The following is a 27,950-nucleotide window of genomic DNA, read 5'->3' as shown; positions in this document are numbered from 1 at the left end:
CAGATTATAGAGGAGCACTTGATTAGTCTTGAGGGGAGCCAGGAATCCTTCTGTGGAAGTGGCAGTCACTGAAGTCTTCATAGGTGGGATGGTGGCCTCCTGGACAAATTTCTTTCTTCCAGGATTTTCCCAAAGAGCTTGGCCACCTCCAGGGCACAGCCCCAGTGGATGGTGAGCCCATAGCCTCCATGGCCATAGTTGTGGATGACCTGGAAGAGGCAAGAGAGAAGGTGGCTGGGTGACTGAGGGATAGTGGAAAGGAGTAGAGGAAGCTTTTCTGCTCTGGGAGACTCAGGAGCTTCCTGAAGGGTTCTGGGCAAAGCCAGATACCACCCTGAGCTTTTCTCAGTAGCCTGGTGAGATAGTGGGAGCCCCTGAAACAGGAGGAAGGGGGATTGTTTGGGGAGCTGGAAGACAACATCCTAGACTCTTCCCTTTTGCTTAGGAGAGAGACCTGTTTGAGTACATGTAGCCCAGGAAGAGTAGAATCACATCTAGAACTTGAGGTCAGAGATTCCCCCCTTTGCATTGTTGTAAGTCTCCCAAAATCACCTTCCTTGCTCCCATCCTGCTCTGGGCTGATGAACCTTCCATATTAATAGACTCTTTTACCTACTTGGGAGGAAGGAGAAGCAGGGGGACCATATGTGTGGACTCTGGTTTATGTGTTAATTCTTTCTAGGGGCAGAGGCAAGATCCCTGGGGCCTTGTTCAAAGCTAAAATCATTAGCAGGGAGTTCAAGTCCATATGTGACTTTCCATTACTCAACCCTCTACACACACACACACACAAAACCACTTTATATACATACAGGAGACCCCTCTATACATATATTACACATACACAAAATCCTTCTACACACACACACACACACAATCCCTCCATCCACACACATACACACACATGCACACATGCACTCACGCACACGCACACACACACACGCCATATGCCTGGGATCAGGGAGGGAGGGTGACCTAGGTAGGCAGGATTGCTTTCCTGGTAGAAACTCAGCCACCACCTACTTAGGTTAGTTCCTTCAGCCTAGTGTAACACCCATGGTTTCAATGAGCCCAGTTCCTATCCCATGAGGGGAACTTGAGAGGGAACCCCAGAGAGATGATGGGCAGACTCAATACAGACATCCAGGAAATGGCTCTGGAGTCAGCTAGAGCAAGGTTCAAATCATATCCCAGCCCTGCCCTTCACTGGTGGTCTGACTTAGGCTAGTGACTTCATCCCTTGGAGGCCCAGCTTTCTCATCTGAAGCGTGGGGAGAATAGCTCCTACCCCAAAGAGCTGTAGGGGAGATTCAGTATTGTCATTCATGACCTTGGCTTGCTTGCCAGAACATCTGGCACAAAGTAAACACTCAATAAGTACTCATTTTCCTTCTACTCAACCACAGGCTTTAACAAACCAAAGCATTGCCCCCTATGTGACCCTCAGCATGTCTTTTACCATCGTTGAGCCTCATTTTCCCCACTTATTGAGGAGGGGTTACTAGCCATCACTTCCCAGACTGCCAGGGAGGCTGTGTGAAGCCTCAGGTCAGGTGTGACTGTTCCCTGGAAATCTCAGAACTGTCTTGTTGCGGGTGGGGGGCATTGTCTTCCTTGCCAGTAGAACATACCTCTGTGTTTGAAGGTCCAAAGCGAAGCTGTTCTCTTTCTAGCCGAATCTGGGGGCGTACTGGCCGAAAGCCAGTACACTCACCAACAATTTTTGCATTCTGGGGAAAAATAAGTGTTAGCAATCCATCTCTGGATTCTTTTGTTTTTGCTGCTGCTGCCAGTTGTATACAATAGGGAATTAGTTTTGGAACCCCTTTACCATCATCATCAACACCAACACCATCACAGTCGTCTTTACTGATTACTACTACTGTCTTCACCACTTTTATCAATTATTAGCATCATTACCATTATTATTACCACCTCCACCAATTCTATCAATGTCCCATCTTCATCAACCACCACCACCATCAGCCACCACCCATAACATCACCACCCCATTGCCACCATCATCTCCATCCTCAAACATTTTCATCACCATCAACATAAATCACCACTTCCACCCCCACCCTCATCACTATCACTATTGTCATCACTACTAACAGGCTAATGTGAAAACTGTGGTTTCTGCAACAAATACATCTTCTCCTTGTGAAGACACCCTAAGGTGCTTCTGGGATGTCATCTCGGGAAAGAGCACTCTTAGCTATGGGCATGTAGGTTTCCTTAGCCCACAGCAGGGGGCTTCCTTGTACATTGTCAAATTTTGGTATTTTCCAGTCCCTTGCTGGAATTAATTTGCTGAATTATCCCAGAGTGGCATCTCCCCATTCTCAGGTGTCCCCATAACCAACCTGCTGGGCCCCTGGTCTAGGGCACTGATACCCCTCCCCATTGTACCTTCAGAGTAGGCTCCAGTCTGCAGCAGCCTTCCCAAATGTTTTTGTGGTCCTGCATATTGCTTATCTCACTCCAGTTCCCCAACTGGAAGACACCTCCGAGAGTCACTGCCTGGGACCTAGGTAAAAGTGAGGAGGGTTGATGATGAAGGAAAACAAAGCCTTTGAAATAAATAAGGGCCATCACCACGTTCATCGTTACTACCATCTCTACCCAAAACACCACTACCATCAACGTTGTCATCTCTGCAACAGCACCATCAGTGCCACTGCAATTGCCATTGTCATCACCATCAACAACCACCATCTCTACCACCACTATTAACATCACTATCAATATTGTCTTCTCCATTAACAACATCATCTTCACCACTGTCTTCACTACCATCCTTAGTATGTCATCTTCGTCAACCCCAGTCACCATTTCCACCACCACCATTAACATTGCCATCAGTAGTGTCATCTCTGCCACATTCTTAACATTGCTTTCAAGACTGTCATATCTGCTATGCTATTAACATCATCATTGATAGCGTCATCTCCATCAACACCAACTACCATCCCCACTGCCAATCATCGCCATCATCAACATTGATCTCCTTATCAACAACTGTACCAACTCACCACCACCACTAACATCACCCCTCTACTATCCTTACCCCAATCATCATCCCTTCATCAACGTTGTCTTCTTTATCAATAACAATTCTATCTCTACTGCTACCATTCCACTATCAATAATATTGTCATCCCATCAACATCACCAACATCTTAAGTAACATCACCACCTCCATTATTAATATCATCACTGTCAACCGCAATCACCATTCCCACCACCACTCCCGTTGTTGATATGCACCTGACTTCCAGTGTCATTGCCATCACATCACAACATTGCCACTACTGGCGTCCAAAATCATGTTTAAGGTTGAGCCTGATCAAGGCTCATTTCTGCCTTCCTTGGGATTTAATGGCTCAAACTCACTCAAAAACATTGGAGGAAAAAAACTGAAGGGACTGGGCAAGGGTTCTGGGGAGCGCAGTACGATCATAAAGAGAGCATGAAGATGTCTTCTCTTCTGCTCTGCAACAGCCTTTTACCCTGGGATGATGTACGGGGACTTGTAGATGCCACTGTCTGGGTCATGGGTGATAATGAAGTGCTTCATCCAAGGCGCATCGACCTGTTGATTCAGGCAGAGAAGTCTCATCAGAGGAGTTGGATCAGTGGGCTCCTCCTGCCCTTGCTTCCTTCAGTGACCTAGATGTTCTGAGAAGAGTGGCAAGGCCAGATTCTTTAGTCCTCCCAGGGCCCCTCTGCCCCAAGTCTGCACTTGATTGCTCGCCTCTTGAAGAAAGGGCCACCCCGACTGAGAAACACCGCTGCTTCCTGAAGCAGCACGCATACGTACATACACACTTTTGCCCACGTCAAGAACAAAGTTGCCCACCGACACACACGCACACACGCGCACACACACACACACCTAGAATGCACATACACTCACGTACGCACATGAACATGCATGCACACCCGTGAATGTACATATGTACCCTCACATATACACACGCACACCTATAAATGCACACATGTACACTCCTATACACATGTGCACATACACGCACACCCATGAATGCACATACACACACTCCCATACGTGCGGACACACACACATGCTCACAAACAAGCATACACTCACACACACGTGCACGCAAGCAATGAGAAGCTCCGTGTAACGATGGGTACACACACAGGCTCTTAAGCCAGATTGCCTGAGCTCTAATCCCAATTATACCACTTACTACTGTGTGAACTTGTGCAAGTTACTTAACTCTTCTGTGCCCCAGCTTCCTCATCTGTGAGATGGCAGTGGTGATAATGAAAGCACCCATCTCAAAGGATTGGAGAAGGGATTATATTAATTAACACAATAAAGTACATAAATGTTTGCTACTTTTATTATAATACCACCATGTGCAGCTCCCGCATATATACAAACATAGACACTCATGCTTTGCAATTAAGAAGAACCCTGGGAGAGGAAGTTTGGGGCTGTTGTGTTGGTACTTCTGTTTCACTAACATGTCAACTCCCAAAAGGCTCGGGGAGTCCTCTAATGGATGTTCCTAACTCAGTTGCCATCTTTGGAGATGACATAAGCACGCAGCAACGATGTTCCTATCAACAAAGCCTGGTGGTCTCATTTCCCATCCTCAGACTCACCTTAATGATCTGCCCCCGGCCTGGCTGCAGGAGGGGGTCTGGCTGCAGCGCCCCAGCCCACACCCCAGTGCAGTTGATAATCACGTCCGCACCTCCTTTTGCCACCTAGCAGCAATCAACAAACCAGGCAGGAGTGGAAGGGGTGAAGACCCTGGTGGAGGGGTCCCCCTCCCTCAACCCCTCTCCCACCCTGTGGCTCTCTGTTCCCTCAATGAGGAATCATTTGGGCCTGACTCCAAATGTACGCTTCACTGTTTACCTGCTATGAGACCTCAGAAAATCCCTTCAATTCCCTGAGCCTCAGCTGTCTCAGCTCTCAAATGGGCAGGTAATGCCTGTTCATAAAGTTTTCACTGGCTAATTTTCAGAAGTAGATCACTGGGCATTTCTTTCTAGTCTGTTTAGTCTGGAAGCTCTGCTGAAACCTGTCCACAATGTGTGCAGAAGCTTCAACTCAGATGTCAGCAGTAAGCAAGTGTCTGGAACACGAGGGTAGGTGTGCAGCTGCCAGTGGGAAAAGGAAGCCAGTTCTCTAGCCTTAAAACTCACCCAAGCTCAGATATAAATTAACCCCAAATGGCCATCATGATCCCACTGTCACTTCACTCCCATCACCAACACCAAAGCAGAAGCCTCCTGAATCCTCCTAAGACTGAGAAAAGGTCCAGAGTTTGTAACAGGCCTAAAGGGGCCTTTAAAGAAGTAGAGACCTCCCCTTGTCTTCTCTCTCCCACATCCATCCCCTTTCATCCCTGAAGCTCACCTCCTCAAAAGATTCCACCTTCCGCAGGAAAAATTTCACTCCCCTCTCAGTTAACCTGGAACAATCAGACACATCAAAAAGTCTGGTATTCAGTTCCCTGCCTGACTTTCTCCCTCCAAGGGAATGGCATAGGAAGCATTTCCCAAAGAACCTTCTGCGGACACTATTCCCACAGGACACCCCTTGAGAAAACGGCTGCGTGGTCAAATCAGTTCACAAGCATCTTGCTGGAAGAGTGACCCATAAAATGTCCCTTGGGAAACCCCAGATAGTCCAAGACCTTCACCAGAAAGATGGGAATGGGGGAGAGGCTCAAGGGAGAAGGAACTTGCTCAAGGTTATATAGCAAGTCAGTGATAGGATTGGGACTTGAACCCAGGTCTCTTAGCTCATAACAGTTCCTACTGCCACCATATTGCCTTGTAACATCAAAGAAGATGAGATGTGGAAAAGAGGAGGGGCAGGGTTGGACTAATGCTGACTGTCCTTTGTCAGAAGCAGGGCATGAGGAGGGAGGTGGGCTATGGATATCCTCCCCTCCCTCGAAATACCCCAGAGGAAAAGTACCTGTCACTATTTGAAATATAGTGGAAACATCAAAAGAACAGTGAGTAAATCTTATAAACCCTGAAGCATAATCTCAGGACCATTTCATTTACAGAATTTCTTCTAGACAAGAAAAACTGAGAGAATTCTTCCCTGGAAGAGGCTAGATAGAAGTCATAAGTATCCCAAGGTTAGGAGAAATAACCATGCCTTAGTACAACAGCTTCCAAACCTAGCTATTAATTAGAATAACCCAGGGAGTTTCTTATAATACAAATTATAAGAAACTGAGCCCCACCCCAGAGTTTCTGATTTGGTAGACATAAAGTAGGGTCTGAGATATGTATTTTAGATAAAAGCCACCAGTCCAGATTTTCTAAAAGTTTAATAAGAAATATATAGAATCTTCCTTAATATGAATATAAATGTATTTCTAAAGCTAGTGTTTGCTTAATGTGGAAAACTACAAGATTCCTACTAAATTCAGGAACAAGACAGGGACCTTCACTATCACCTGTATTAATTAACATTGGTCTGGAGCTACTGGCCAAAGCAATTAGACAAGAAAAAAAAAAAAAGGTCTAAAAATAAAATGCAACTTATATTTTACAGATAATGTAATTGTATCTGAAAAAACTTAGGAATCCATTTAAAGCTATTAGACAAACATGAAAGGATTTTTGTGAGCTTGTTAATCAATATCACATGTGAAAAGCTGCCCAGGTGATTCTGATACCCAGCCAGATGGGCCAACCATCATCTTAGTGCACACTGGTGTTCAGAACCAAGGATAGCTCCACCTAACCTAAGGGTTTTCATCAGGATTTTGGGGGTTGGTCAATACAGAGAATTATCCCAATAAACTAATCTTTTGCTACAACCTTGGTCCCTGGGAGATACTTTCCTCAAGCTGAAGCTCAAAAGCTCACCTTTCAGTCAGCCACTGCAGATAGCTCTTCCCCTCCAAAATCAGGCTTGTGTTGAACCAGCCATAGCTAGAGTCACAGCAAGCAAAAGGTGAAAATAAAGTGTCAGAATCAGAACTATATTTGAAGTTTGCTAAATGGAGGTGGGAGCAGTCTTGTTCTGTGGGCTCCAAGGGGTACAACCAGGACTACTTGGTGAAGTTCAAGGGGATGAAGGGGAAGGTTTTCAGCTCAATGCAAAGAAAAATTTGTTTCAGACAAAGCCATCCCTGACACTGTGATATGCAGTGGAAATCAGACATGCACTTGTAGAGGGGATTCAGGTGAAGGATGAAGTGAGGAGAGAGCCAGAGAGGCATCAGGCTGTAGAGAAAAGAAAAGAGAGGGTTGGGGTCATACAGACTGGGTTAGAATCTCAGCTTGGGCACTTGGAAGTCACTTAATCTCTCTGAAGCTTGGTTTCCTCATTTACAAAATAGGATAGAGGCATGGACCTTGCTGGGCTTGGGAATCAGAAACAAAGTGGTTGCCCACAGAAGAGAATGAATAAATGGCAACTATTGTTATAATTACTTTTTTATTGTTATAATTATCATTGGGTGACTTTTAGACCTCTTCAGGAAATGAGATTCTGCAATTTCATATCCTCTCCCCACCCCCTCAGAGCCCTGGTGGTACAATGGTTAAGTGCTCAGCTGCTAACTGAAAGGTTGGTGGTTTGAACTCACTCAGTGGCTCCATAAAGATTACAGCCTAGAAAGCACTCTGGGCAGTTCTACACTGTCACGTGGAGTTGCTATGACTTGAAATAGACTTGATGGCACCTAACAACAACAACAACCCCACTCCCTCCCCAGTCTGAGTGGGCATCCTCTCTGAAGGAGTTGGATAGAGCACCAGGAGACTAGAGGTACCAGATGGCTTGGGATGGGATAGGAAAGTCTGTGTCTCCATCCGCTGCTACCATCTGGACAGGTCTATCTGGATTGCGGGGCCTCAGCCCCTTTGCCCATGATAATAACCTTACCTGTAATCAGGAAACATGTCCAACTCCCTAGGAGTCAACTTTCGAAATCCCAGAACTATATCCTTCCAGGAAGGGTCCTGCAGAGGAAGGAAAGTGAACAGGGATGGATGGAAATCAATAACAACAACTCATATAGAGGGTACTGTGGTCAGGCACTGTTATAAGCATTTACTTATATCAACCCATTGAGGTAGATACTATTCTTAAGTTCCATTTTACAGATGGACAAATTGAATCTGAGTGAGGTTAAGTAACTTGTTTAAGGTCACACAGCTAATCAGTGGTGGAGCTGAGATTTGAACCCACACGCTTTGGCTCCAGAGTCCATGTCTTAACTTCTACACTATAATAAGGATAAGAGTAAGAGGGAGGATGGGTGATAGGGTAGAAGTCGGAAATGGAGGAGAAGAAAGAGACAACAGCGAAGGTCACCAAGGGGTGAGAGTAGGAAATGAAAGAGTGTAGGGTCAGACAACCTGAGTGGAAATACCAGCTTCACCACTTACTATCTTGGACAGATTCACTGAAGTCTCTGAGAGTCATTTTTCTTGTCTGTGTCATGGAGTTCGTGCTGTGAAAGTAACTGAGATAATGAGGGCAAAGCCCTTAGCTTTGTACGCAGTACCTGCTAAACATTGAATAAAACATGGAGAGTTGGTGGAGAGGGTCTGGGCAGCAAGGCGGACCACCCTCACCAAGTGGCATGAGTACATTTCTTCAAGCCTACGACGTTCTTCTTAACATATTGGGCACCATGTGGTCACCAACTGCCTGTGTTCACACCTCAGCTCTGTCACTTACTGGCTTTGTGACCTTGAACAAGTTACTTAATTTCACTGAACTTCAGTTTTCTCATCTGTAAAATAAGGATAATGATAACACTTAAACACACACAAACAAAGAGTTGCCACAGAGTTGATTCGACTCATGGCAATCCTGTATGTGTCAGAGCAGAACGGTGTTCTTTTTTTTCTGAACACTTTATCGTGGTTTGGGTGAAAGTTTACAAAGCAAATTAATTTCTCATTCAACAATTTATACACATGTCGTTTCGTGACATTAGTTGCAATCCCCTCAATGTGACAGCACTCTGCCCACTTCCGCCCTGGGCTCCTCGTTGCCATTCACCCATTTTTCCTGTCCCTTCCTGCCTTCTGAACTTTTTGGGGAAATGCTGCCCTTTTGGTCTCATATGATTGATTGTTCTGAGGATCCCGTCCCTCACGGGTGTTATTGTTCACTTTGTAGGCCTGTCTACTGTTTGGCTTAAAGGTTATCTCTGGGAGTAGGTTCAGTTCCAGGTTTGAATTTTTTTTTTTTTAAGGGCCATAGTCTCGGAGTTTCCACTAGTCTCTATCAGACTAGCAACTCTGGTCTTTTTTATGAGTTTGAATTTTGTTCTAATTTTTCTCTCACTCTGTCTAGGACCTTTTACTGTGATCCCAATCAGGGCAGTCAGTAGAGGCAGCCAGGCACCATCTAGTTCTGGTCTCAGGCTAGCAGAGGCTGTGGTTAGTGTGGTCCGTTAGTATTTTGAACTGATTGTTTCCTTAAGTCTTTGATTTTCTTCACTCTTCTTTGCTCCAGATGGGAAAAACATAAAAGATGGGAAGAGACCAATAATTGTATCTTAGGTGGCTGCTTGCAAGCTTTAAAGACCCCAATCGCTACTCACCAAAGTAGGATGTAGAACATTGTCTTTATAGACTATTTTATGCTGATTGACCTAGATGTCTTCCAAGACTATGGTCCTAAGCCCTCAAGCCCAGTAACTCAGTCCCTCAAGGTGTTTGATTATGGCTAAAAAGTTTTCATAATTTGCCCCCTGTGTGCTCTACTACACATGTGAAAATCTTGTAGTGCATACAAATACATATATATGTAGACGTATCATCTGCCAAACCTCGGTATGTTCGTGGATGTACTCCCATACGCCATCCCACACCTGTTCAGCTTACATATGTATCCACTCATAAATTATCATTTGCTATTACGGTTATTGCAGGATTATGTATGTCATAGTTTTTACTGTTGTTACCTTTTAATCTTGCCTACCTCCTAGTGCCTTCCTTTGCCTTGGTCGTGTTGTGCTCACGTCTCCCTTATTGTTCATTGCCTTTCCCTTCACCCAAGTTAATACGTGTGCACCATCTAGTTAGTGATTTTCCCTCCTTCCCCCTCCCGTCCCTGGTAACCATCAAAGAATATTTCTTTCTGTGTGTAAACCATTTTTTGACTTTTTGTAATAGTGGTCTCATGCAATATTGTCCTTTTGTGATTGACTTATTTCCCTAAGCATGGGTAGTTCTACTCTGTCCTATAGGGTCTCTATGAGTCAGAATTGACTCGATAGCATTACAGGTTTCTGTTTTTTTTTTTTTTTTTTCTTTTTAAGTCCTCCAGGCTCATCCATGTTGTAATATGTTTCACAGGTTCATCGTTATTCTTTAACGTTGCATAGTATTCCATCCTGTATATGTACCATAGTGTGTTTATCCATTCATCCACTGATGGGCATTTAGGTTGTTTCCATCTTTTTGCTATCCTGAATAATGCTGCGGTAAGCATGGGTGCACATATATCTAGGTGTGTCATGGCTCTTATTTCTCTCAGATATACATCTAGTAGTGAGATTGCTGGATCATATGATATCCCTATTTCTAACTTTTTAAGGAAGTGCCATACTATTTCCAGAGTGGCTGTACCATTTTACAATCACTCCAGCAGTGCATGAGAGTTCCAATTTCCCCACACCCTCGTCAGCATTTATCGTTTCTTCTTTTTTTTTTTTGGTCGTTGCCATTATTGCTGGCTTGAAGTGATACCTCATTATAGTTTTGATTTGCATCTCTCTAGTGGTTTTTTTTTTTTTTTTAGTGGTTAATGATCATGAGCATCTCTTCACATATTTGTTGGCCACCTGAATGTCTTCTTTGGTGAAGTGTCTGTTCATGTCCTTTGCACATTTCTTAATTGGATTGTTTGTCTTTTTGTTGTTGAGGTATTGAACTATCCTGTAGATTCTAGAGATTAGACCCTTGTTGCATACGTTGTAGCCAAAATTTTTTCTCAGTCTGTAGGTTCTCTTTTTTACTCTTTTCAAGAAGTCTTTTGATGAACTTAAGTGTTTAGTTTTTAGGAGGTTCCAGTCATCTAGTTTATCTTATGCTGTTTATGAATTTTTAGTTATGTTTGATAGTCTATGCCATAAATTAGGGCCCAAAGGTTTGACCCTATTTTTTCTTTCATGATCTTTATAGTTCCAGGTTTTATATTTAGGTCTTTGATCCATCTTGAGTTAGTTTTTGTATATGGTATGAGGTGTGGATCCTGTTTCATTTTCCTGCAAATGGATACCCCGTTTTGCCAGCACCATTTGTTAAAAAGACTCTCTTCCCCATTTAATGGGCTTCAGCCCTTTGTTGAAGATTAGCTGTCCATAGTTAGATGAATTTACTTCTGGGTTCTCAATTCTGTTACATTGGTCTATGTGTCTGTCATTGTACCAGTATCAGGCTGTTTTGACTACCGTGGCTGCATAGTGGGTCCTGAGATTGGGAAGTAGTTCTTTGCTTATCTGGGGTCTCTTTCCTTTCCGTATAAAGTTGGTTATTAGTTTTTCCATCTCTTTAGCGAATGTTGATGGGATCTGGATTGGGGTTGCATTATATCTGTAGATTGCTTTGGGTAGTATTGGTATTTTTACAATGTTAATTCTTTCTGTTCATGAGCATGGTATGTTCTTCCATTTATGTAGGTCTCTTTTGGTTTCTTGCAGTAGCATTTTGTTGTTTTCTTTGTGTAAGTCTTTTACGTCTGCCTTAGGTTTTTTTAGGTTGAGTTCTCCAGAGAAGCAAAACCAGTGATGTGCATATATATATATAGAGAGAGAGAGATCAAGGAAATGGTTCAAGTTGTTGTAGAGGCTGGCAAGTCCCATGTTTGCAGATCAGGCATCAGGCATCAGGCTGGAGGCTTCTCCTGGCTTACATAGCTGCAGGGGCTGACAAACCCAAGATCCACAGATCAGATGGCAGGCTGCTGATCCAAGTCCCAAGAACTGAAGGTCAGATGCTGATGAGCTGTACGCAGGATTCAGAGCAGAGCAAAAGCCAGTGACCTTTGCCAGAAAATCCACATATATTGGATGCAGGCCACAACTCCAAAGAAAATCTGTTTCAACTGATTTGCTAGGCATAGCAGATCCCGTCATGGAGGTGATCACATTATATAGTTCTCATCATAGAGGCAATTATATTATAGGACTATGAAACGACATCATAACTGCCAAACCACTGAGAATCATGGCCCAGCCAAGTTGATACAAAACCTAAATGATCACAGCCCACCCCTTGTCAACTTGGAACCTGTACACATCTCCTTAAACCATACATAATCTCTGAATAAAGACAATTATAAAGTCATACTTGTGCCTAAAATGATACAACACACATACAACTGAATACGCACTAGCCCTGTTTACATCTTACATTTTATAAGTGAAGAAGACAAAAATATCTGATCCACACATATAAGGCAGAAGTACTCATAACAATTGCAGCCCTTATTTCTGCATGTGGTTTGGTCATAACTGGTATTTAGAACTACTTTCTCCTACCACCCATTCTGTATTTCCTTTGCCCTCAGCAAGCACCTCAGCTGGTTATGGTTCTTCGCCTGGTGGGGTGACCCAAACCCTCATTCGTAAATGGTCTGGGTCATTAGTGGTCATGTTGGAATTGGGCTACTGTAGTTTTCCATTAGCTTTAATGACAGGACATGGTAGTACTAAGAGGTATCCAAGGACTCTCCTGCATTCCAGACATACTCGTCTTTACCTCCATTATGTAATATCAATCTGATTTCCTCTTAATAATCAGGATCGATCACACCAGCCAATGTGGTAAATCCCTTCTTTGCCTGTTGATCCCAAGGCATAAAGAGCCCAAAGTAGCCAGGGAGCATTCTTAACTTCCAGTTCAATGGAATCAGTGATGTGTCTCCAGGTGGAAGCATTTCTCCCGTTGGAACTGAGATGTGCAGAAAATAAGGTCATGGGGAGAGGAAGCAAAAATTTTGGGAGTAGATCACTATGGGTAACAATGAGTGGTGGCACTCTCATTTCCACACCTTGATTCCTGGACCCGTGGATCCTGGCTATGGGAGAAATAGCACCGTATATTGGACGCTGATTTAGAGCATATACAACTTCCTGGAGAACATTGCCCAACCCTGCAAGGTATTGCCCCCTAGCTGGCTCCGTATTTGTGTCTTTAGAAGGCCATTGCATTGTTCTATCAAGTCAGCTGCATCAGGATGATGGGGGACATGGTAAGATCAATGAATTCCATGATCATGGGCCCATTGCTGTACTTCATCTGCTGTGAAGTGAGTCCCTTGATCCAAGACTATGTTGTATAGGATACCACAAAGGTGGATAAGTCCACAAATGGTGGTTTTGGCAGAAGCACTGCATGCAGGGACGGCAAATCCATATCCAGAGATGGAAGGTAACATGACAGGAGTGGAGACCACAGGCATTTGGGCCACTTCCTCATGTAACTTACTGGTTCCTTCGGGTCCTGCTTGGGCCCAATCTTGTATATACCACTTCCATTTAATAATGGAGTGCTGCTGCGCATGTCCAACTTTATGGCTCTGTGGGTCAGAGAATACTCAGATCATGATGGGCAGCTCAGGCTGCATGGTGACTTGGTGTCCCATGGTTATGCATACAGTCTCTAATAAGGCCCAGTAACAAGCCAAAAGCTCTTTCTCAAAAGGAGAGTAGTTATCTGCAGAGTATGGCAGGGCTTTGCTTCAAAATCCTAAGGGTCTGCACTGTGATTCACCAAGAAGGGCCTTCCAAAGACTCCAAACAGCATCTCTATCTGCACTGACACTTCAAGCACCATTGGATCAGCTGGATCATGTGGCCCAAGTGGCAGAGCAGCTTGCATGGCAGCATGAATGTTTTACAGAGCCTTCTCTTCTTCTGGGCCCCACTCAAAACTAGCAGCTTTTTAAGTCACTTGATAAATAGTCCGGAGTGGTGTTGTTAGGTGCTATCGAGTCAGTTCCAACCTATAGTGACCCTATGTACAACAGAACAAAACACTGCCAGGTCCTGTGCCATCCTTACAATCATTCTTAGGCTTGAGCCCATTGTTGTAACCACTGTGTCAATCCATCTCATTGAGGGTCTTCCTCTTTTTTCGCTGACTCTCTACTTTATCAAGATGATGTCCTTCTCCAAGGACTGATCCCTTTTGAAAACATATCCAAAGCATGAGAGATGAAAGCTCGCTATCCTTGCTTCTAAGGAGCATTCTAATTGTACTTCTTCCATGATGGATTTGTTTGTTCTTTTGGCAGTCCATGGTATATTCAATATTCTTCACCAACACCACAATTCAAAGGCATCAATTTTTCTTTAGTCTTCCTTATTCATTGTCCAACTTTCAAATGTATATGAGGCGATTGAAAACACCTTGGCTTGGGTCAGGTGCACCTCAGTCTTCAAGGTGACATCCTTGCTTTTCAACACTTTAAAGAGATGTTTTGCATCAGACGTACCCAATGCAATGCATCTTTGCATTTCTTGACTGCTGCTTCCACAGGTGTTGATTGTGGGTTGAAGTAAATGAAATCCTTGAGAATTTCAATCTTTTCTCCATTTACCATGATGTTTGCTTATTAGTCCTATTGTGAGGATTTTTGTTTTCTTTATGTTGAGGTGTAATCCATACTGAAGAATGTGGTCTTGGTAAGTGCTTCAAGTCCTCTTCATTTTCAGCAAGCAAGGCTGTGTCATCTGCATAACGCAGGACGTTAATGAGTCTTCCTCCAATCCTGATGCCCCGTTCTTCGTGTAGTCCAGCTTCTCACATTATTTGCTCAGCATGCATATTGAATAGGTATGGTGAAACAATACAACCCTGACTCACACCTTTCCTGACTTTAAACCACACAGTATTCACTTGTTCTGTTTGAATGACTGTCTCTTGATCTATTTACAGGTTCCTCATGAGCACAATTAAGTGTTCTGGAATTCCCATTCTTTGCAATGTTATCCATAATTTATTATAATCCACACAATCGAATGCCTTTGCATAGTCAATAAAACACTGGTAAACGTGCTTCTGGTATTCTCTGCTCTCAGCCAGGACCCATCTGACATCAGCAATGATATCCCTCGTTCCATATCCTCTTCTGAATCTGGCTTGAATTTCTCACGGTTCCCTGTGGATATACTGCGGCAGCCACTATTTAATGATCTTCAGAAAAATTTTACTTGCATGTGATATTAATGATATTGTATGATAATTTCCAATTCAGTTGGATCACCTTTCTTGGGAAGAGGCGTAAATATAGATCTCTTCCAGTCAGTTGGCCAGGTAGCTGTCTTTCAAATTTCTTGGCATAGATGAGTGAGCACTTCCAGTGCTGCATCCATTTGTTGAAACATCTCTGTTGGTATCCCATCAATTCCTGGAGTCTTGTTTTTTGCCAATCCCTTCAGTGCAGCTTGGACCTCTTGCTTCAGTATCATTGGTTCCTATTCTTGTGCTACCTCCTGAAATGGTTGAACGTTGACCAATTCTTTTTGGTATAGTAACTCTGTGTGTCTTTCCATCTTGTTTTGATCCTTCCTTCGTAATTCAGTATTTTCCCCATAGAATCCTTCACTATTGCAACTCGAGGCTTGAATTTTTTCTTCTTTCGGCTTGAGAAATGTCGAGTGTGTCCTTCCCTTTTGGTTTTCTATCTCCAGGTCTTTGCACATGTCATCATAATACTTTACTTTGTCTTCTCTAGCTGCCCTTTGAAATCTTCTGTTCAGCTCTTTTACTTCCTCATTTCTTCCTTTCGCTTTAGCTACTCGACGTTCAAGAGCAAATTTCAGAGCTGCTTCTGACATCCATTTTGGTCTTTTCTTTCTTTCCTGTCTTTTTAATAACCTCTTGCTTTCTTGATGTATGATGTCCTTGATGTCATCCCACAACACATCTCGTCTTCAGTCATTAGTATTCAAAGTGTCAAATCTATTCTTGAGATGGTCTCTAAATTCAGGTGGGATATGCTCAAGGTCATACTTTGGCTCTTGTGGACTTGATTTAATTTTCTTCAGTTTCAACTTGAACTTGCATATGAACAATTGACGATCTGTTCCACAGTCGGCCCCTGGCCTAATTCTGACTAATGATATTGAGCTTTTCCATTGCCTCCTTCCACAGATGTAGTTGTTCTGATTCCTGTGTATTCCATCTGGTGAGGTCCACATGTACAGTCGCCATTTATGTTGGAGAAAAAAGGTATTTGCCATGAAGAAGTCGTTGGTCTTGCAAAATTCTATCATGTGATCTCTGGCATTGTTTCTATCACCAAGGCCATGTTTTCCAACTACCAACCCTTCGTCTCCAATTTTCTCATTCCAATCACCAGTAATTATCAATGCAACCTGATTGCATGTTCGATCAATTTCAGACTGCAGAAGTTGGTAAAAATCTTCAATTTCTTCATCTTTGGCCTTAGTGGTTGATGTGAAAATTTGAATAATAGTCATGTTAACTGATCTTCCTTGTAGGCATATGGATATTATACTGTCACTGACAGTGTTGTATTTCAGCACATATCTTGAAATGATCTTTTTTTTTTGACGATGAATGCAACACTATTCCTCTTCAAGTTGTAATTCCTGACATAGTAGGCCATATGATCGTGCAATTCAAAATGGCCAATACCCAGTCCATTTCAGCTCACTAATGCCTAGGCTATTGATGTTTTTGCATTCCATTTCATTTTTTGGCAATTTCCAGTTTTCCTAGATTCATACTTCATACATTTCTTGTTTCAATTAGTAATGGATGTTTGCAGCTGTTTCTTCTCATTTTGAGTCATGCCACATCACCAAATGAAGGTCCTGAAAGCTTAACTCCATTCACATCATTAAGATCAACTCTACTTTGAGGAGACAGCTCTTCCCCAGTCGTATTTTCAGTGCCTTCCAAGCTGAGGGGCTCATCTTCTGGCGCTATGTCAGACAATGTTCTGATGCTATTCATAAGGCTTTCACTGGCTAATTATTTTCAGAAGTAGACCACCAGGTCCTTCTTTCTAGTTTGTCTTAGTCTGGAAACTCAGCTGAAACCTGTCCATCATGGGTGACCCTGCTGATATGTGAATACTAGTGGAACAGCTTCCAGCATCACAGCAACACACAAGCTCCCGCAGTACAACAAAATGATGCATGGGAGTTGAACACCCAAATACATCTGGAGTAACACACCCATATGAGGAATATGTTACCTCCAAAATCCCTAAAAAGGCCCACTAGGCAATGTGACTCCTTTTTAGTAGCTGGAGGGGCCAAATGCCCCACACCACTGGACCCCTAGAAATTTCACTGAGGTGGAAGGTGCCTGAATTTTTGTCAGATTAATTTCCCACCCTCTAGCATACAAATGTTTTACCGAGAAGTCCAGCATCATTGACACTTCTTCCTCACTAGGTCCAATCAGCATAATGTCACCAATGTAATGGAACAGTGTGATGTCTTGTGGAAGGGAAAGGCAATCAAGTTCCCTGTGGACTACATAGAGCTGGAGAGTCGATATACTGTGAGGTAGGACACTGAAGGTGTATTGCTGGCCTTGCCAGCTGAAGGCAAACTGCTTCTGGTGGGCCTTCAAAACAGGTATGGAGAAAAAGACATTAACCAGATCAATAGCTGTGTACCAGGTGCCAGGAGATGTATTAATTTGCTCAAGTAATGAAACTACATCTGGAACAGAAGCTGCAATTGGAGTCACCACCTGGTAAGGTTTTCAATAATCCACTGTTGTTCTCCAAGATCCATCTGCTTTTTGCACAGGCCAAACCGTCGAGTTGAATGGGAGCATGGTGGGAATCATCATCCCTGCATCCTTGAAGTCCTTAATGGGGGGCATTAATCTCTGCAATCCCTCCAGGAATGCAGCATTGCTTTTGGTTTACTATTTTCGTAGGTAGGGGCAGTCCAAATGGCTTCCACTTGCATTTTCCTACCATAACAGCCCTTACTGCACTTGTCAGGAATCTAAATGTGGGGGATCTGCCAGATGCTGAGTACATCTATTACAATTATGCCTTCTGGAACTGGGAAAATCACAAAAGGATAGGTTCAGGGACCCACTGGACCTACTGTGAGACAGACATGAGCTAAGACTCCATTAATAACATGACCTCCATAGGTCTCCACTCTGACCAGTGGGCCACTGTGATGTTTTGGATCTCCTGGAATTAGTGTCAGCTCAGAGTCAGTATCCAGTAACCCCTGAAAAGACTGATTATTTCCTTTTCCCCAATGAACAGCCACTCTCACAAAAGGCCATAGATCTCTTTGGGGAAAGCCATGAGAAAGTTTAACAATATAAATTTTTGGAAGTGTAGTGGGGTCCTTCCTCAAGGAGACCTGGCCTTCCCTTCTTTCATGGGGTTATGGGTCTGTAAACTCACTCAAGTCTGGGAATTGATTGAAGAGCCATGATGCTCTCTTCCGGCAATTGGAGTTATATTGCTGTTCACTTGACCTAGAATTCTTCTGCTTGTACAGATCGAATAAATATTTAGTAGATTTCCTATCTGTTTCACTCGTAGGCACACCAAGACTAAGTAGCCAACACCATAAGTCCCTACAAGTCAGAGTATTCTGATTACTGCTTTGACTCCATTACAATAACCATGCCCACCTTGTCTTTGTCAATTGAGTGCTTCCACTTGGCCCCTACTACCACAGGGTCCGATCAGCCCCATTGTAATTAGGTGTCTTATTCAGTTAGGGCAGTTCCCACTGTCAAATGTGACTTACATAAAGTAGCAATAACAGCAGTCTTCAAGGATGCTAGGGTTCCCTTCACAAATTTGTTCCTCACCATAGTGGTAAAGTTGTGTCCTCTGGGCACTCCGTGTTTGGGTCTGTGGGTCTAACCTGATAAATCCACTCTAACATGCCAACTTCCCTAAGCCTTTGGATACCTTCTTCTACAGTATACCGAGGCAGGTCTGGTTCTTCAGTTGGCTTAATGTAGGCCACCATGTAATCCATGCTCCAGCGACCCAACCAAATAAACTATTAGATCCTTTCCTAACCTCTCGAACTGAAAGACTGAAAGAAGAATCTGTGCTTAACAGGACCATATCAATAAACTCAGAATGACCCATCTTTATGTTCCTTGCACCATTATCCCAAACCCTTAATAGCCATTCCTATACATATTCCCCAGGTTTCTGTTTGTACATATTAAAAAAAGTCAAGCAGTTCTTTTGGAGTGTAGTGTACCTCCTCTTGGCTTACACTTTGTACTTCACCCTTTGGCTTGCTGGGACTTAAGTCTAGTTATAGGTCTAAAAGCCAAACCTCATGGTGGGAATGTGTTTTTGAGAAGATTCAGTGTTGTCTTCCAAGGCATCTGCTTCAGGCGATGCCCCAGGCAATAACTCAGACAAAGGCTCTTTAGACACAACTGGGCTAATCTTATCAGATGGGGGTGGAGGAACTAATGATTTCACTGGGGAGTGTGGCTTAACAGACAAAGACGCAGTAATCTCTTCAGATGGGAGTGAGAGGGCTGGTTCTGTTGGTGGGAGCGATTCAATGGAATTTGGGGGTCATTGTCCCCAGTTTCCTGATTATCTGCCCATATGTCCCTATCCCAAGTTTCAGAATCCCATTTCTTCCCAATTAATACCCTCACTTTAACGTCAGACACCACACGAGGTTGAGAATTCAGTTGGTGTTGTAATTCAGCCACTCTTACGATAAGACTCTGGGTGTGGTTTTCAGCAATATCAGCTCTGTTACTATGAGAAATAAGGTTTTCTTTCAAGACGCAAGTGGAAATTTTGATTTCGTTTATGTGGCCCTTGAGATTTCACTATGAAGCCCTGAGCTCATCTCTTTCTTTCACCACTTTGTCATGGGAAAGTAGGGCCAACCAACCAGCTTCTTTAGACTTCACATTATGACAAAATGGTAGAAAGGTATCAAACGTGAACATCCAGAGCCTCACCTCTCACCAATACCTGATCTATTGATGGTGATATTTTGTGTATTTCTACTGCCACCTCATGCCGTAGATTGGCAGTGCCCTCTTTACCGCTGGAACAAAATCATCCACATCTTTAAGACTAACCAGACTTGAGAACCAATTTAGAAAACTCATCCTTATAATTTTGTTTCTCTAGAACCACTCTTGGTACCAAATGCCATAAAGAAGCAAAAACGTGTGTGTGTGTGTGTGTGTGTGTGTGTGTGTGTGTGTGTGATGGGTCAGGGACTGGCGAATCCAAGATCCAGACTGCAGAGGCTGACAAATCCCAAGATCAGCAGGTAAGCTGCTAGCTCAAGTCCCAAGAACTGGAGGTCAGATGAACAGGAGCCAGCTGCAGGACCCAGAGTGAGCAAAAGCCAGCAAGCCTTGCCAGAAAGTCCACCTATATTGGATGCAGGCCACACCCCCAAGGAAACTCCCTTTCAACTGATTGGCTACTCTAAGCAGATCCCATCATGAAGGTGATCATATCAAATCAGATCTCCTCAAGTAAAGTGATTACATCATTATGCAACGGCCACAATACATCATAACTGCCAAACCACTGAGAATCACGGCCCAGCCTAGTTGACACGCAATCTTAAAGATCACAGCATTCCTGGTTAGGTTTATTCCTAAGTATTTTCTCTTCTGGGGGGCTACTCTAAATGGTGTTGTTTTCCTGATTCCTTTTTCAAAGTTCTCTTTTTTAGTGTAGAGGAATCCAACTGATTTTTGTATGTTGATCTTGTACCCTGCCACTTTGTTGAATCCTTCTATTGGTTCCAGTAGCTTCGTTGTAGAATCTCTATGATTTCCTATGTATAGAAATCCTACTATCTGTTTCTTCCTTGCCAATTTGTATGCCTTTTATCTCTGTTTCTTGCCTTATTGCTCTGGCTAGGGCTTCAGTACGATATTGAATAAAAGATGTGATAAAATGCATCCTTGTCTGGTTCCCATTCTCAAGGGGAATGCTTTCAGCCTCTCTCCATTGAGAATAATGTTGGTTGTTGGTTTTGCATATAAACCCTTAATTATGCTGAGGAATCATCAAATGCCTTTTCTGCATCAGTTGATGTGACTGTGTGCTTCTTTTCCTTTGCTTTATTTATGTGGTGGATTACATTGATTGATTTTCTAATGTTGAACCATACTTGCATGTGTCGTATGAATCCCACTTGGTCACGATGTATTAATGTTTTTGATTTGGGGTCAGATTCTATCGGCTAGGATTTTGTTGAGAATTTTTGTACCTATATATTTTTTTTATTCATGAGGGATGTTGATCTATAGTTTTCTTTTTTAGTGATGTCTTTGCCTGGGTTTGGTATCAGGGTTATGCTTGCTTCGTAGAATGAATTCAGGAATATTACATCATTTTCTATGTTCTGGAATAAGTTTGAGTAGAATTGGTATCTTCTTTTCTCTGAATGTTTGGTAGAGCTCAAGCCATCTGCGTCACAGCTTTTTTGGGGGGGGTGGAGGAAGGGAGCAGCTTTTTATGATGTGTTCAATTTCTTGTTTTGTTACAGGTCTGTTCAAATTTTCTATCTCAGTTTGTATTAGTTTGGGTAGGTAGTGTGTTTCTTGAAGTTTGTCCATTTCTTCTAGGTTTTCAAATTTGTTGGAGTACAGTTTTTCATAGTTTTCTGTTATTATCTGTCATGGACTAAATTATGTCCGCCCAAAAATGTGTGTATTTACTTGGTTAGGTCATGATTCCCGGTATTCTGTGGTTGTCCTCCATTTGGGGATTGTAATTTTATATTAAAGAGTATTAGGGTGGAATTGTAACACCCTTAGCAGGTCACAGCCCTGATCCAGTGTGAAAGGAGTTTCCCTGGGGTGTGGCCTGCACCACCTTTTATCTCTCAAGAGATGAAAGGAAAGGGAAGCTAGCAGAGAGTGAGGACCTCATACCCCCAAGAAAGCAGTGCTGGGAGAACAGCATGTCCTTTTAGACTTGGGGTCCCTGCACAGAGAAGCTCCTAGTCTGGGGGAAGATTGATGAAAAGGCTGACAGAGAGAGAAAGCCTTCCCCTGGAGCTGAAGCCCTAAATTTGGACTTTTAGCTTACTTTACTGTGAAAAAATAAACTCTTTATTAAAGACGTCCACTTGTGGTATTTCTGTTATAAACCCAAAAACAAACCCATTGCCATCGAGTCAATTCTGACTCATAGCAACCCTACAGGACAGAGTAGAACTGCCCCAAAGAGCTTCCGAGGAGCGCCTAGTGGATTCGAAATGCCGACCTTTTGATTAGCAGCCATAGTTCTTAACCATTTTGCCACCAGGGTTTCCATTATAAACCAAAACACTAAATAAGACATTATCCTTTTTATTTCAGTTGGTTCTGTTGTAACATCACTCATCTTATTTCTTATTTGTGGTATTTGCATCTTCTCCTTTTCCTTTGTCTTTTTGGCCAGTGGTTTGTTGATTTTATTAATCTTTTCAAAGAGCCAACTTCTAGTCTTGTTGATTCTTTCTATTATTTTTCTGTTTCATTTGCTTCTGCTCTAATCTTTATTATTTCCTTTGTTCTGGTGACTATGGGCTTTTTTGCTGCCCTTTTTGTATTTGTTGGAGTTGTATGGTTAAAGTGTTGATTTTGGCTTTTCCTTTTTGACCTCTGGTCACTGTTTTTGCTGTGTCCCCAAAATTTTGGTATGTTGTGTTTTCATTCTCATTTGATTCTAGGAATTTTTGTTTTTATTTTATTTCTTCCATTATCCAGTGGTTTTTAAGAAGGGTATTATTCAGTTTCTATGTATTTGATTTTTTTACTTTGTTCTTCCTGTTATTGATTTCCAATTTTATAGCATTGTTATCCAAGAACATGCTTTGCATAATTTCATGTTTTTTAATTTATTGAGGCTTGTTTTGTGGCCTAACATTTGGTCTATTCTGGGGAATGAAGCGTGCGCTAGAAAAGAATGTGTACTGTGCTGTTGTTCAGTAGAGTGTTCTGTATATTTCTATGAGATCAAGTTCGTTCGTTGTGTTTAGATCTTCTGCATCTTTGTTGAGCTTCTTTCTAGTTGTTCTGTCCTTCATCAAAAGTGGTGTGCTAAAGTCTCCTACTATTATTGTGGAGTTGTCTATTTCTCTTTTCAGTTCTGCAAACTTTGTGTTATGTATTACAGAGCTGTTTCATTGGGTGCGTAGATATTTATCATGGTTATGTTCTCTTTGGATTGACCCTTTAGTCATTATTTAATGCTCTTCCTTGTCTCTTATAAGGAGCCCTAGTTGCACAGTGGTTAAGAGTTTGGCTGCTAACTGAAAGGTCAGCAGTTCAAATCCATCAGCTGCTCCCTGGAAACCCTATGGGGCAGTTCTACTCTGTCTTATAGGATTGCTATGAGTCGCTATTGACTTGCCGGCAGTACGTTTGGTTTTTGTCTCTTATGCTGGTTTTTGCCTTAAAGTCTGTTTTATCAGAGATTAATAGTGCCACTCCTGCTCTTTTTTGATTGCCATTTGCTTGATACATTTTTTTCCATCCTTTGATTTTTATCTTTGTGTCTGAAGTGTGTATTTTATAAGCAGCATAATGATGGGCCATGTTTTCTTATCCATTCTGCCACTCTCTGTCTCTTGACTGGCGCATTTAACCCATTTACATTCAGTGTAATTATCAGTAGGTATGAATTTATTGCTGTCATTTTATTGTGCTTTTTTGTGGGGCTGATGATTTCTTTGTTTCATATACTTTTCTGTGCTGAGTTCTTATTGTTTATGGATTTTCTTTTCATTTCCTTTGTTGCTGTTCACTTTGTGTTTACTGAGTCCTTCTGATTTTCTTTTTTATTTTGGTGAGAAGATTCATCAACTTTCTTTGTGGTTACCCTGACATTTACTTTTATCTTCCTAAGTATAAAACAGTCTGTTCTATCTTGATATTGCGTTGGCTTCCTCTCTACAGGAAAGTTCTGTAACTACACCACTTATTCCCTCTTCTTGTTTTGAAGTTGTTTACGGATTGACACCTCTGGTTCCCTATTTTCAGTCTTGTCTTCCAATCAGCATTCAATCTAGTTCTTTATCCTTTCATTTGATGCTCAGTGTTCCAGGATTGTCCTCTGTATCTGTTTCATTTGGTTTTTTGGGTCTTTACTGCAGAGGGACAGCATGGTATGTTTGACTAAGCTGCCATTTTGGCCAGAAGTCCTTCATAGCATTTTCAGTGGCTGTAATCTTTTTTTTTTTTTTTACCTCTGTGCTCAGAAGTTCTCAAAGAACCCTTCCAGCCTAGTGCTGGAATTCTGGCCAGCTTCAGGTTGTCATAGCAGAAGAGGAGCAGAAAGGCTAGTGCACCAGCCCTCCCTGGCCAGGAAAAGCCTGTAGAGATTGTTTCTAGGGACAGCCCCTCACGGCAGCTGCTTGGAGCCCTGTGCGAGAAGGATTCTGAGGCTGCATCTTTCTTTTTTTTATTGTACTTTAGATGAAGGTTTACGGAACACACTAGCTTCTCATTAAACAATTAGTACATGTGTTGTTTTGTGACATTGGTTACCAACCCCATAACATGTCAACACTCTCCTTTCTTGACCTTGGGTTCCCTATTACCAGCTTTCCTGTCCCCTCCTGCTTTCTCATCCTTGCCCCTGGGCTGGTGTGCCCCTTTAGTCTCATTTTGTTTTGTGGGCCTATCTAATCTTTGAATCTGAGGAGTGACTTCATTACTGAGCTAAAAGAGTGTCTGGAGGCCATACTCTTGAGGTTTCTCCAGTCTATGTCAGGCCATCAATGGTTGCAATCTTAAGAAAGTAGTTCACCAGGCCTCTCTTCTGAAGCACCTCTGGGTGGACTCGAAGCTCCAACCTTTGGTTTAGCAGCTAAGTGCATTACCCTTTTGTACCACCCAGGCACTAACCAAAAACCAAACCTGCTGCCATCAAGTTGATTCCACTCATGGTGACTCCATGTGTTGCAGGGTAGAACTGCATTCCATAGGGTTTTCAAGGCCGCGATCTTTCAGAGGCAGGTTGCCAGGCCTTTCTTCCAAGGCACCTCTGGGAAGACACAAGCCTCTATCCTTTTGGTTAATAGTTGAGTGCTTCACCATTTTCACCACCCAGGGACTCCGCAGGGACTCTGAACTTCTGGCTATTGTGAGACTTAAATGAGTCACTAGCTGTAAAGTAGTTAGGACAGGGCCTGGCACATAATAAGCGCCTTAGAAGTTTCTGTATTGATATTCTATTCCATCTTTTATGAAAATCCCTATGACCTCCAGCAGTGCAGGAAACCTTTGGCTTAAGCACTAAAGGCCCACCACTGCAGAACATGGTTTACATCTGTGCAAAGGGCTAGTTCCTCCTGCTCATCAGAAGATCGATCCTTGGTCTCTACCAATATAATAACAAAGCTTGAAACAAAAATATTTTTTAAAAGCAAAAACAGAATTTAAAGTGAACCTATTTTGAACCCAAGAGTCCTACAAGGCTCAAAGTGCCCCCCCCCCACCCCCGCCAACACCACCAGACTCAGGGCTCCGGCCCTTGTCTTTGAACAAGGCTCTGTCTTTTGGCTAAGGCTCACCCCTCATGGTCAAGGACTCCTCACTCACCGGGAAGGCTTCACGGAAGAGGTTGTAGCCTGAGATTAGAGCCAGGCCCATTTTCTCAGCGTTGGGAGAATGGATATGGCCCAGGAGATAGTCGAAGGTCTGCTGGTTCCAATTCCTGAAAGGGACACCCAGAATCTTGGTCACCTAATACTCCCAGCTGGCAAGGAAGCTCAGAGGGTCACCTTGCATGGAGCTGTGGCCAGACTGGTGAGGAAACGCCCAAAGCCCAGAAATCTGCCATGTTCACTCCTGCAAAGGCCCAAATGCCTACAGGTCTTCCATCTCCCCCAACTTTCTTTTATCTTTCATATATGTATATATGCATACATATACACACACACACACATACACACAGTAAAAACTCCAAAAGCCACAACTTGTGTAAGGCAGAAACCTATCAGGGAAGGAAAACTCAAAGATTTTCCACCAAAATGAGTGACAGAAAAGTGGCAAGGCTGCACCCTGTCAAAGGTGTAAAGCTTGCAACACCTGGAAAAACAAGGCAATCCCATCGAGTTCTGGCTGTCACAGGTTTCACTGCATTTTTGTTTTGTCATGCCAGGTCAGATCCTCTGCAAAGGGCTTGTTCTTGGTGATGGAACTCTGAAAGGGGCACCCCCTCTGCAGACTCAGCCTCTCAGGCCCTCGGCCACCCTCTGGGACCCCCACTCACACCTCCTGTGGGCTGCCGTGGTCAGAGAGGTAGGGCTGCCAGAGGCCAGCAGCCACGTCGGTGGTGGTGAGTGGGGTGAAGCGGTCCGCGTAAATCTTCATGTCCAGCAGCTGATGGACAGAGTGGTAGTGCTCATGGATGCAGAGAGCAGTGGACAGTCCAATGACCCCCGCTCCGATCACCACCACACGCATCGTGCCAGCCTGCGGGCAGGAAGGATAAAGGTGACATCATCACCACCATGATCTCACCACCATCAGTACCCTAGTAGAACGCTTAGAATGTGGTGATACTGTTAAATTCATTGCCAACAAGTCAATTCCAACTCATAGTGATTCTAGAGTAGAACGGTCCTACTACAAGAGTTCCCAGGCTGCCATCTTCACAGAAGCAGACAGCCACATCTTTCTCCCACAGGGCGGCTGGTGGGTTTGAACAGCCGACCTCTTGGTTAGCAGCCTAGTGCTTCATCACTGTGCCACCAGGGCCCCTGTACACTAGTAAGCCCTTTTTATATTTTATCCTCACAACGACTCCGGCAGGTGAGAATTATCATGTTCTAATTTCACAAATGGAAAAACTGAGACACAGGGAGGCATAGTCACTTGCCAAAGGTCACACAGTTGGTAAATGATGGAGCATTCTTTGGGGAGCCTCTCCAGACACCCACCAGGCTGAGAATAAAGGCCTAGCAGAGCTCCTGGCCAGCTGTAGGCTGGGTTGTCTAGTGGTTAGGACAATGAGATCTTGCTTTGAATCTCAGTTCTGCCACCTGCTGGATGTTGATCTCGGGCAAGATGCTTCATGAGCTTTGTTATGGATGGAATTTTGTTCCCCTCCAAATCCTAACCTTATACATGCAAATGAAGCCCTGGTGGCATAGTGGTTAAGAGCTCAGCTGCTAATCAAAAGGTCAGCATTTAGAATCCACCAGCTGCTCCTTGGAAAACCTATGGGGTAGTTCTACTCTGTCCTGTAGGGTCGCTATGAGTTGGAATTGACTTAAAGGCAACAGATTGTATACCAAACCAAAATGCAAACCAATCCAAAGCCAATCACCTTTGAGATACAAAAAGAGCAGATTTGGCGCAGAGAAGAAAACACAATGGAAAGGAAGATACACACCACATGAAGATGGCCAAGGAACTGAGGAACAGGCAAGGAACTTCCCCCAGAGCCAGCAGAGAGAGAAAGCTTTCCCCTGAAGCTGACCCCTTGAATTTGGACTTCTAGACTCCTAAAATGTGAGGAAATAAATGTGTGTTAAAAAGTCACCAACTTGTGGTATTTCTGTTATAGCAGCACTAGAGGACTAAGACAACTCTCGAATTCTTCTATAAAATGAGGGAAATAATTCATACTTCAGAGGGCTGATGGGAGATTTAGCAAGACAACAAATGTAAAAAGCTTAACCCAGTGCCTGGTGCCCCATAAGTGATCTGCTGGCATTTGTAGAGCACCTACTGTGTGCAGCCCTCATGCTGAGTGCTTCACGTGCATCATTTCATCCAAGCCTCCCAACATTCCTATGAGATAGGGGCTAGGTTCTTGGCCCGGTTTTACAGATGAGGAAACTGAGGCTCAAAGGTGAAGTGACTTGCCTGAGATCACACAGCCGGGAAGTGGTGCTGCTGGAATTTCATTTCCATTCAAATAAATTCAGCAGCCATTTATTGCACACCTACTATGTCCCAGGCCGGCAGCCAGTGGAGGCAGCATGTCAGATACA

The 27,950-nt window shown here is 43.3% G+C and overlaps 1 protein-coding gene across 2 annotated transcripts; it reads right to left on the bottom strand.

Moving 5' to 3' along the window:
- On the bottom strand, positions 1-26,421 carry DAO (D-amino acid oxidase). Of its 2 annotated transcripts, XM_003419365.4 has the most exons (10): positions 26,222-26,421; positions 25,549-25,663; positions 7,898-7,974; positions 6,874-6,939; positions 5,399-5,453; positions 4,636-4,740; positions 3,513-3,595; positions 2,413-2,530; positions 1,632-1,730; positions 1-209 (listed from the first exon to the last, which is right to left on the bottom strand). In XM_003419365.4, the coding sequence occupies exons 1-10, from the start codon at positions 26,413-26,415 to the stop codon at positions 78-80; spliced, it is 1,044 nt and encodes a 347-aa protein (XP_003419413.2). In that variant the 5' UTR covers positions 26,416-26,421; the 3' UTR covers positions 1-77. The 2 variants fall into 2 exon arrangements, with proteins under 2 accessions (XP_003419413.2, XP_064128396.1); XM_064272326.1 differs by lacking the exons at positions 1-209; positions 2,413-2,530 and having other exon boundaries at positions 1,564-1,730.
- Positions 26,422-27,950: the final 1,529 nt, after the last annotated feature.

This window comes from Loxodonta africana, chromosome 19, assembly GCF_030014295.1.
Source record: "Loxodonta africana isolate mLoxAfr1 chromosome 19, mLoxAfr1.hap2, whole genome shotgun sequence".
Taxonomy (NCBI): Eukaryota; Metazoa; Chordata; class Mammalia; order Proboscidea; family Elephantidae; genus Loxodonta; species Loxodonta africana.
This window is presented reverse-complemented; position numbering and strand designations above follow the sequence as displayed.